This window comes from Ambystoma mexicanum, chromosome 2q, assembly GCF_040938575.1.
Source record: "Ambystoma mexicanum isolate Mex_15411 chromosome 2q, UKY_AmexF1_1, whole genome shotgun sequence".
NCBI classification, from domain to species: Eukaryota; Metazoa; Chordata; class Amphibia; order Caudata; family Ambystomatidae; genus Ambystoma; species Ambystoma mexicanum.
The window spans coordinates 195,375,604-195,387,646 of NC_090924.1; the positions used below are offsets into that span (position 1 = coordinate 195,375,604).

The following is a 12,043-nucleotide window of genomic DNA, read 5'->3' on the forward strand; positions in this document are numbered from 1 at the left end:
GGCACCTCGAGTAACTTGTTTTCCACCTCTGGCACTCCTACGGTTGCCCCTTTGACTTGCAGCTCCTCTCGAATTACTAAAGGACGAGTAATATTGAAAGGAACCTCCCCTCCATTGGTGTCCCCTAGGACAAAAAGACAGAGGTTGGCGAACTGCAGCGCCCAACGACTTCGCTGCAGCTTTGGAGGTCTGCAACCTCTCAAGGCTCTCGTCAGCCTTGCTGCCAAAAAGATGGTCACCATCAAAGGGCATGTTGAGGAGCCGGGCTTGCACATCAGGAGCAAACCCCCCGACTTCCGCAACCACGCAAACCTGCGTATTACGGTGCTCGCCGCCATGGACCGGCTGACGCAATCAACCATGTCCAGACCGACTGAACAGACTCAAACATGGCATCCTTGCCATCCTGCACAATAGCAAGGAAACCATCCCGTTCCTCCCCTTCGGGAATATGATCAGCCGCTAGGGAAATACAGTTCCACAGAGTGTGCGTGAAACGAGACAAGGCACAAATAGAGTTGGCAGCCTGAAGCGCCATACCCCCAGAAGAAAATACCTTCTTCGCCCAGCCGTCAAAACGTTTGTCGTCCCCATCAGGAGGGATGGTAGGGTACGACGCCTGCTTAGCTGGGGTCGTAGCCGCCTGCACCACCAAACTCTCCGGAGTAGGGTGCCTGGTCAAGTAGCAGGGGTCGCCACTTGCTGGGCGATATTTCTTCGGCAAGGGCTTGCTCATTGCCGGGAGACTCTCCGGAGAAGTCCAAGCTGCAGCCACCCTTCTCTGCAAGGCCATATGGAATGGCAGTAACGTGTCAGTTGGGGGACCATGGCCGAGGATATCAGCCAGATCATCCTGCTGAAAATCCCCAGGGGGGGGGGGGGGGGGGGGGGGGGCAGACCACCCCAGGTAATCCGTGACCCTCGACATCAGGTGCCGATAAGAGTCGGCATGCGTGCCAGGCTCAGGCCTACCAAATTCCACCTCCGGAGAGGTGTCGAGCCCACTGGCGTCATGCAATGACTGGCGCAGGTCCTCAAGCTGGCTTTGACCAGAAAGGAGGCCATCAGGAACCTCTGCAGGAACCTCCCCTGCCTCAGACCCCTCATCCACCTTAGAAATATAATCCAGAGGCTGGAAAGAGGGAACTGAAAAAGGAACAAAGAAATGTTTTGCCTTAGCCCGAGCCTTTCAGGGGGGTTCCCCCGTACCACGAGGCATCCCCGACAAAGCCGCCTCGAAAGGCTTTGATGGAATCGGTGTCGACAGCTTTGACACAGGCCTCGAGGGCGGAGCCCCGAGCGTGTCTCGACAGCCTGGGCGCCGATGGTGTCGACGACTTCCTCAGAGGTGGGGACTCGAGAGAGTCCGTCGACGACCTCGGCGCCTCCAGCGTCAGAGTCTTCCTCAAAGACTACACAGGTTCTCGCGGTCTCAAGGGCGTCGAGGACCGGGACCTGGAACGGACATGCCTAGAGCGACCATCCTTGCCCGACCGGGACCTCGAAGGTGCCCAGTGGTCGCGACGACTGCTCGAGCCCGAAGGCGGACGAGCGGTGTCTCTAGCACGGCCACGACTTGCGACCTCAGATGGCGCGGACGGACCGGAGCCCTGCGATTGATAAATCGCCAACATCTCCTTTCGGAAGGAATCCCATTCCTCAGGAGTGGAATGCTTGTTGGGACATACAACCCGCCGACGGACACAGTCCTCGGAAGAGGACGGGGAAGGCGACCTGTGACGGCGCTTCCTGGAGTGCCTTGACGAGGCAGAGGAATGGCGGGACCGACTCCCCGACCAAGAACCCCAGACTCACGACGACGCTGCGGAGAGTCGCCCCTCGATTCATCTGTCGAAAGACCAGTGGAACGTGACTTCCGGGGCTTGGCCACCCCACCGACCGACAGCTTCTTCTTATACTCCTGCAAGGCCTTCGATGTGAGCGATTGGCAGTCGACACAGTCGTCCGTATCATGGTCCTCCCCGAGGCACCAAAGGCAAGCGTTGTGCGTATCCGTTAGTGACATTTTGGACCCACACACCAGACACTACTTAAACCCAGACCTCAGGGTGGAAGAAGCTGAAGGCATCATGCTTACAAGTAGCAACGAAGAAACGGGTTCGAAGAACTGAAATAACAGGATTCAGTAGAATCGAGGCGCGCCGAGATCGCCGAAGCTAACACGTTCGCACAAAAAACGGAACTGAGGCTACGGGCGTCGTGCGTCCTACTTATAACATCCGGTGACGTCGGCTCGACGGAGCACCTCAAGGACAGCGTTTCGAAGTCATCGACGCAGGAAGATTTTCCGGGTGATTACTGTCATAGATATGGAATACGTCAGAGGACCCAATCCTCTAGAACTTTGTGTATTTGTAGGGTGTCTGACCAGAAAAATAAGAGGTTTCTTTACTTCTTCTATAACGACGAACAAGCAGCTGACATGGGTATAAAGGGATTTCCTTATGGAACAGGTTCTTGGGTATTAGAGTCTGCCTCATGGGAATGAGGGAGATTCCGCGTCTCGTCCAATGAAGTCATAACATCTACCCGGTAGTTGTCTCCTCTCATTTGATCCTCCCTCAAAGCCATTGGATTCATCACACTGTATCCCATGTACTACAATGCATTGGTATACTCACAAGGAAGTGGTTTGGGATGGGGGAATTTAGGAAAGGTTGGGGAGTGACTTTTCAACAGGCTGTACCCTAGATGATCGTCTTTGTACCCACAGGGGGATTTCCTCCCCTTGAGGTCCTCCCACATTAAACCACCCCTAGAGCGACTATTGGGTAGTGCCCCCACCTCCCTAGCCTCTTGGTAAAGGGCTCCCCCCTGAGAAGAATTGACAATACCTGGTGAATCGTCGCAGAAATTAGGATAGTTTCATTTCATCCATGTCCCAAACGCAGCCAACAAGATGCCCCAACAGGACAGCAAATGTGTCTTGCTGGCCTAAAATACATAGATCAATCTAGATGTGATCTTTGTAGGAAGAGGGATCAAATGGGTGACATCCAAAATGGAGGCAATCAGTATTGGGCAGTAACAATCTCAATCTTACTACACACTTTATTTTAAGGGAACACATACATCCATCTAAACATCTGCCCAAGAAGTCAGTAAATGTTTACATTAACAAGTGTCCAGCAGCGCATGAGAATTATTTGCGTAAGGTGGTTTTGCGGAGCAGGCGGTATAGGGAATGTTCAAATCAGACATGGTAAGCATAATGGACAAAAAGCAGAGTGAGCCCCAAGACTCAGTCGGAAAATAGCCTTGTAATCGCACAGCAAAGCAAAATCACCAAGATGGAAATTGTTACAAAGCGAAGTAGGATAACTATGAGGGCAAGACTGATGTAATCAAAAAGGGATCTTTATGGTGTTGGACCAAAATATGTAAATGCAACACAAAACTACAAAGCAGGATTGCTTCTCTGTGAGTCAAACAATTTTAGTTTGAAAATAATAATGGAGGTCTCTCCATGGGCAGATGCTCAATTTCCAGCTATTCACTGCTTAGCTGATTTTGAGCGTCTCTGCAATGGTTTGCAGAGGGGACACATTGCCACCTAGCAGATTGTGATCAGTGCCACCCCCTTTGCAATGCCAATTAACATCACCACTCTGATGGAGTGTGCCCTGAGCCGTGATGGCAATTTCCTATTTGCTTTCTTATAATTCTTCGTTGGCTACCTTTCCACTTTCAGTTAAAATTCTGTTTTCTCTGCCTTGTTTTTAAATCCTTACATGGTCTTGCTCCTCCTTATCTCTCCTCCCTTCTCACCTTTTACTCCCCCTCACGCTCTCTTCGTTCTGCTGACCGTTTCCTCCTCACTGTACCTCCTTCCCCTTGTGCTTCTTCCAGGTTCCGCTCCTTCCAACTCCTCGCTCCTCTTCACTGGAACGCACTCCCTCTCTCAATCCGCTCTTCCAATACCCTTCCCTCATTTCGCACATTCCTTAAATCCCTTCTCCACTCTCCTCCTTGAAGATCTGATTATTCTCTCATCCCCCCTCTCTCCCTCTTCTAACTCCTTAAATCCCCACTCCCTTCTCACTCTCCCACCTTCCTATTCTTCACTTGTTCTATCCTTCTCTGTTCCCCCACACCAATCCTACTTCCTCTCCACTTCCCCTTCTCCACAGGTAATTGCTTTTTGGACTGTTTTTGCTGTCGAATGATTCATCATGTAATTTTGCTCACATTGTTTATTGTTGTTCACTGTACGAGTTGTTCCATTGTACAGCGCCTTGGTATAAAGCGCGCTATAAATAAACAAAATCAATCAATCAATAATGCTCCCTAACAGTGCACTATCCAATGTGATGTCTTTCCTCACAGCCCATCGCATCCGTGCCTGGGAGAAACAGGAAAAGCTGATCTTCCTAACAAAACAGATGTCCACTGCTTCTGTTCATTTGCTCTGCTTTTCTACTTCCTTCTGTTTCATGATCAGTGTGTCATATGCTATCCACTTCCCATTGTACTATTCACCCTCCACTAGTAATCTTATCTACCCTCTCTCGGACAGCTCTCTTTCTATTACTCTTGCCTAATGAAATCACCAGAGTTGCTCTTTCTTCATCCACCACTTCTTTCTCACACTCCTCGCTCTTCTGGCCACAGAGCTGGTGTCGGTATTCTTTATTGCTCTTCTTACTCCATCTCTCCTGCCCCTCCCAGTCTTCCTCTCTTCCAACCGTATTCTTTGGCCTTCCTATTGGTCTATCAGCTTTCTGCCCCTCCTGGATTGTTTTTGCCAAGACCTTGATGCTCTTGTCATCTCGTCTTCCTGCTGACATCCATCAGATCCTACTCCTCCCCCTCATATTTCTAGATCAAATGTCCCCCCCACTCCATCTTTCACCTCGGTTTCTGCTTTCTCCATATCATATTCTTTTCACCATTACCACAATCCCCTTCTCTCCTACTTTTCTCTTTAGTGATATCCGATATTTTAATGCTTCCGCTTTCATTGTTGCTATTATCTCATCCCTCCTAATACTGAATACTCTGCCTTCCTTTTCTATTGATTCTGCATCTTCTCATCTTCAATTTCTAACACTCTTGATTCAATCTATCCTGCCTCTTTCTCCCCTCCTTGCAAGCCACCCAAACTGTGGTGACTATTCTCTCATTACATCACACCTTCCGTGGCACTGAGCGGCGTTAGAAGTTCCATCTTTCTGATCTAATCTAGCTTGCACTGCATTTTCCTCAGCTTTAGATCTAGCTAAACAGCAATACAAAAAGGGACCTTCCTAACTTGTCCTCCTCTCACCCCCTCATCTTTTTCAGAGAGTCGTATTCTTTCTCCTCCTCCTGACGCAACTCTTGCTTCTCCCGTCTGCTTCTGACTTGGCTTCCTATTTCACTACCAATGTGTCCCTTCTACGCTCTTCTATTTCCTGTTCTCCCTCTCCTTCCTCTGCCTCTTTGCTTTTGTCTTTTCTCCCCTTTCTGAATCCGACTGTCCCCCCTTTCTTTCAAATCCTACTTCTGCTCCCTCTGATCCTCTTCCTCATTAATTCCTACCGGCTATCCTCCTCTAATCCCTTCTCTTACTACACTCATTAACTCGTCTCCAATCTTCCACTTTCCCACCCTCTTTCAAACATATCACTATTTTTCATATTCGCAAGAAACCCTCTTGATTCCCCTCTTCCTTCCAACTATCGGCCTATATCACCCCCCCCCCTTCCTCAGCTCCTTGAGTGTATTGCCTACACCCAGATACCTACTTATCTAATTTCTAATTCTCTTCCTCTCTCTCAATCTGGCTTTCGCCTGTGTCACTCAACTAAGACGCTCTACTTTCTGTGATTGTCTCTCCTCTGCCTGCTATGCCAAACCATTCTTTTTTGGTTCTCCTTGACTTGTCAGCAGATTTTGACACGGTTGACCACTCTTCTCCACTCTCCATATTCTCTAGGTTTTAGAGTTTCTGTTTTGCACTGGTTTTGCTCCTACCACTCAAACCACACGTGCTCTGTCTCTTGAATGACCATACTTCTGTATTCTCTTCAATATGATGTTTTTCAGGGTTCGCTTCTGAATCCACTTTTCTCTCTCTACAAAATTCCTCTCACTTTTATGAACTCAGCTTTAGATCTTTTTCTTCCTTTACCACATCTATCCACTGATGATTCTAATTCTTTGGCTTTAATATATCTTTGCTGGCTTCCCTTCAAATCTGGTCTGCTCTTTAACATTCTCTGTCTTGTCTTTGAATCTCTTCACAATCTGCCTCCCCAGCTCTACTCGCTCCTTTTCTTCTACTCCAAACTGCATTCTCTCCACTCTCAGTCTTTCTACTTTCAGTTCTGCATCCCCTTGCACCCAATCCTGCATTCATTCCTGTCCATTACATTCAACCCAGACACTGGAACGCTCTTCCTCTTTGTCCCCTTTCCCTCAGACCCATTCTCACTTTAAAGACTATCTTGGTTCATCTTAATTCTGCCATTGTTTTTGTACCGCTTTATCTCTTTGTTAAGCGCTTTGGTGTAACACACCCTATAAATAAAATACAATACAAAGAAAATACAAAGCTAAACACTGTCCTGGGGATGGCTGAGGTGGGGGTACAATACTGGCAATTGAATATTCTATTTAACATGCAACTCAGAAATAACCTTTGGCTAAAACAAAGTCCTGATCTGTCACTTTCTTCTTTCAAAACAAAAAATGAGGGCTTGCATATTGTTGCGAACCAGGAAACACATTTGCCAAATAGGGCAGGCTTCAAAATGTACCTGCATCAATTCAACTCGTCGTAAAATAGCAAAAGGGCAGGGGTATCAATCCTTATACATAGGGACATTGGCTACATGGGAAACTGCGCTTGTTGGTCTCCTTTTACACTCTGAATACAGCATAAGACGCCTTTATGAGTGAACTCCTGGAGACAGCCAGGGTGGGGGATCATGGAGAGGTCATCTTAATGAAGGATATGAATTTGTTTATGGTCGGGAACAGGGACAGATCAGTCGAGACCACCTATTCTGTCACGGGTTTGGCCTCAGAGACTTAAGACTCAAATGGCTGATATGAATTTGATGGGCGTTTGGCGCACTATACATCCCAATGACACAGCATATACATCCCACGTACACATATCTGCCTCTAGAATCTACTATATATTCACCTCAGAGGGTGGCTAAGTATGTTCTGGCTACTGATATAGAGCCCATGACTGACCATGTTATGGTGACTATGAAGCCCAGAGACTGGTCGCAGCAACGCAGAACTTACCAGTGGCGTCGCCGACCACGCATACAAGATGCAGTGAGCCTAGATGCTCTTAAACAATTAGGGATTACCTAGGCCTCAATAGACCTGAAATACCACACAGGGTTCTCACTGGGAGCCCTGAAAGCAGCGGCTAAGGGTAGCATTATAGAGAACACTGCAGTGTCGCAGTGTTGAAACGGATAAGAGGCCAGTTCGAGGAGCAAATGTAAAAATAAGTAAACACGACAGACAAAACCTATTATAAAGCTCCAAACAGACTTCACCTTAAAGAACTCTGTAAGGTGAAGACACAATTAAGAATACTGAGGGGCCAGAGGGCTGAAACAGCCTTGTTGCAGGTAAAGTGTAATTATTACTAACAGGGTAATATCCCACGCAAGCTATTGCCTCACCTTCTAAAGCAACAAACGAGTCAATCGTTTATTCATGTATTCAGGGATTCCAGTGTCACCAACTAGGATGAGGAGACCACATTCTATACAAACATACACTTCCAGCAACTCTAGCGTAAAGAAACAAAACCTCCATTTGAACACTGTTAACATGCCTAAATTATCAACGGGTAGTAGTGTGACTGGATTCTCCCATTGAACCCCAAGAGGTCCTCCATGCCATAAAAATGCTCAAAAATAAATCGCCAGGGTCGGATGGCCTAGGTGCCAATTTTTATAAAACCTTGGGAGCACTACTTGTGAAACCACTGGCGGATCGCTTTAATGAAGTAATGAATCGGAGGTGCCTACCAGAATCAATGAGAGAGGACCAAATAGTCTTGATTCCAAGGAAAGGGAAGGACACCAAGCTCTGCTCCTCTTACAGACCCATTGCACTACTTAATTTGGACTCTAAAATATTCACTAAAATTCTTGCCAATAGGTTGAAGAAATTCATGTTGATAACCCAGACCAACGTGGATTTATTTGGAGCAGGGGTACAATGGATAGCATACAGAGGGTACTACACATGGTTGTCAAGTTGGGAAGGAATCCTGCTCAGTCCCTTCCGTTGAAACTTGATGCCGAAAAGGCGTTTGACAGGGTGGAGTGGGGATTCCTCAAGGAGGTAATGCTGAAATTCAATTTTGGCCCCAAATTTTTTCAGATGGTTTTCTCGAACTACTTACACCCAAGTGCTTGCCTCCTAGAATGGAGTATACAAGACAATGCCAATATCACAGGCATACGATTCAGGGGGATCCAACATAAGGTGAATCTACGTGCCGATGATGTTATCCTTACTATTACCAACCCCACGCAATTGATGTTTTAAATTGAGAAAGATATCACAATTTGGGCAAGTATCAGTATTTAAGATGAATAAGTCAAAGTCTGAAATTGTGGGTACCAACATTTCTCCCCTACTTCAGGCAGAACTGGAGCATAGAATCCCATGTCACTTGGCTTCCCAATTAGTGAGATATTTGGGGTAAATATATCAAGATTGGGTGACCTCTACAAGCGTAATTATCCATCCCCGATTACGGAATTCAAGTGGAGTGCATTGAACCTCTCCTGGTTTGGCAAAATCTCAGTTATCAAAATTGATATTCTGCCTAGATTTCTAGATTTGTTCCAGATGATTCCCAATCTCCACCCTAAAACTACAATTGGGAACTGGGAAACTGTTGACTCAAATCATATGGCAAATGGGCCCACCAGGGTCAATAAGCACATATATGCTACCAAAGCTGGCGGGGGACTGGCTTTCCCCAAACTCCATAAATACTATAGAGTGGCACAACTTCAGCCCCTGGTGGACAGTGTGCAGATGGACTACCAGAAATTGTGGGTGAGCATGGGACAGTGTGTAGCAGGCATTGACCTTTGGATGCTCTGAGGAATCGGAGGGCACCCTCAATTCTTTTCTTTTCATTGGTGGAGGAGACTTGGGGAGTGGAGGCGATGCACCCTTGGGTGAGACACAGTATCCCCCATTACCCTTTCATAAGGAGTCTGATATCACCCATGTATTTGGAGGCTATTGCCAGTCCCATCCCTATTATTCCAGTAGATTATTCCCCAATATACAACAGTCAGGTAGTGGGACAAGAAAGACAAACCAGAGCAATACATCCTCTTTTTATTGACTGACACACACAGAGTTAGGTACTGGGACGAGGAGGGAGCAACCAAGAGCAATGCCGAACTCCCAACCAGCAATGAGTGGTCTAGTCCTTTTTGGACCAATCAACCTGGTTGGAGGTTCAAAAGAAGCAAGAACAGAGAAAATTCAATCAGCTCTGGAAGCTGATCTACGGACTGCTAAGCCTTGCTGGAACACCGTAAGTACCGGCTGATGAGTCAACCTAGGAAGGGGCACACCAGGCAAATATGTCAGACTTGTGAGAACTTTAAATGAATGCCGATCTGAATGAAAGCAAGCCTTATTGAATACCGATCTGAAGCAAAGCCGTTTTGTGGAATCACACGATATAAAGGAACTGTGTCGCTTGAGAGAACAAGAATTGGCAAGAGCCATAAGAATATATGAAAATGCAACAAGTGAATAGTGGCAAAACAATCAATTGTAAAGCATCATGAGGATGTTAAATGACAATAAACCAAGCACCACTTTAGAGCTGAAACAATGGCTACGTGCATATGAAGAAGAGGCAAGTAAGGTGTGTCAGTTGCATGACCTGTAACGGTGCACTGTGTTCTCTGACAAATGTGCCTGGACCGAGGACACCAACCTATGAAAAAGCCACTTAAACTACCTGCAAAGAAGCTTGGGATTGAACATAAAGGAAATCTTGTGTGAACTGAAATTAAGGAACTGAACTTTGTGAAACTGGTGAAAGATAACCAAAAAGAAGAGCTGGGAAGTATCCCAAGGAATTCTGTTTTTTTGGAAAAGGTGAAAGACATGCTTGGGGAAGGGAATCCCTTTTTGCACTGTAAACTATCTCAAACCTTGAGGAAGGGAAACCTTTAACAAACAAAGCTGGAAGATGCTCTGAACTGTTATTTGAACACCTATTATTTTGAGGCTGACATCCCTACACATTGTATACAAACAGAAGTGAGGGCAAGTATTGGTTTTGGACACAGGCAGACATTTACTTTGGGCTTCCTGACAGACTATCCTTAGTTTAATTTATGTAGGGAAATCCCACTTTAGCATAAGGCAAGCTAGGCCTTTTTCCTACCCTCTTTTGCATTTCATAAAAGAGTATAGCCCAAACTTTAATTCAGTTGTCTGTCTACTTCATGATGCCTTCACAACGCAACCATGGGTATCTCGACACATGCGGTTAAACAGGGCTGTACTTTATCACAAAGGCCTCCTTGGAGACCTGCAATAGCTTGATCAAGCTGAAGGGATCCACCTTGTTCCCCTCTCCTTACACCTCCTCCCCCCGTTCATTCGCAATACTGATTTCTCACATGGGACGACAAACAAAGTTTGCAGAATGGGTGAAGAGGGGACTGAGCAAGATGGGGGACTTATTCTCTAAAGGGAAAATAAAGACTTTTGAAATAATCAGACAGATAGAGGTATGCAGACAGGCTGGGCACTGGGCACCCCACCCGACTATTTCACAAATGGCGATCAGGTCACTAACACCATTGGAGTTGGTGTTCCAATCTAAGGGTTTGATATCCAGCTTGTATAAAGATAGCCAACACACCACACCGGCTGGCAGATCTTTATGTGACGGTGGGAACAGGAACTGGGATCCCTGATATCTCCGGAGGACTGACAGCAGATCTTTTAAAATACAAGGTCCTTCTGCTTCCACCTGGCTGAGACCCAAGCAAAGATTATCGCAGTGGTATATGACCCCTGGCCAGCTTCACTGCCTTTAAATCTAGGTACAAATCCATTTTTGTAGCCAGCAGTATTCATATTTGAGTTCCATTAACTTTACTTTCATTTGTGTATATACTATGTACGTATCATACTCTCGCATTTACGCATTTCTCTCAGTGCTACAGCCAAGGTTAAAAGCAAAATATGTAGTATTGGTATGCGAAACAAGCCACTTCTTTCCAACACAGCACAAGTGAGAAAATGCCCTTCACATTATATCAACTGGCTCCTGTAAAATAAAGAATAATAACTTTTCCAGTGCTTTTGGATTTAAATTGACACCAATTAGCTTAAATGACCTCTACTGATCTATACCAGCCCCTTGTCACTGTATATATGATATGGACAATCTACCTGTTTGCACAGCTACTTTTGGTAGTTTCAAACAGTGCTGTAGGCTCTTGTAAACATTATTCTGTAACACTGGACAGTACATTTGTTTCCGGGGGGCACACAAGAGCTGCTATGCTTTGAACACATGCTTTTTTCCTGCATAAATGAAAACACAGATACACATGAACTAACTTATGTTCTTTCAGGAGGGCAATATCTCAGCTAGGTGATTAGCTAAAAATAAAAACTGTCTAAAGCTTGAATAATATGACCATACCTTTCTATAAACGGCACCAATGACAGCAGTCTTTATTCGCATTCCAGTAACAAAGCAAATATGAAAGTATTGGTGGAGGATCAGAGTTTGTATGCCAGCACTCACGAACAGCAGGACTGTGTAAAAATACCCTTGCCAGTCGGGAGCATTTTTATCCCTCACGAACCTTATAAGCAATCTGTGGATAAAAAAAAAAAGAACACAAACAATATTCTTCTATGTAACATTAAAATACAATGTAAACAATATTATGCAAAACATGAAACATACACAGATTAGGACTGTAATGCAATGTAGCAGAAAACTTTACAACAAGAACTGTGAGCAGTGGCGAATCTGTACAATTAGTCCCTTCTCCTT

At 45.9% G+C, this 12,043-nt stretch overlaps 1 protein-coding gene across 2 annotated transcripts in view; it reads right to left on the reverse strand.

Moving 5' to 3' along the window:
• ABCC1 (ATP binding cassette subfamily C member 1 (ABCC1 blood group)) overlaps positions 1 to 12,043 on the reverse strand; it is a 2,255,476-nt gene that overhangs the window by 1,667,797 nt on the left and 575,636 nt on the right. For both annotated transcript variants that reach the window (XM_069647115.1, XM_069647114.1), the window contains exon 9: positions 11,684 to 11,861. In XM_069647115.1, the coding sequence (XP_069503216.1) occupies positions 11,684 to 11,861 (178 nt within the window). The remainder of the gene's footprint in view (positions 1 to 11,683; positions 11,862 to 12,043) is intronic.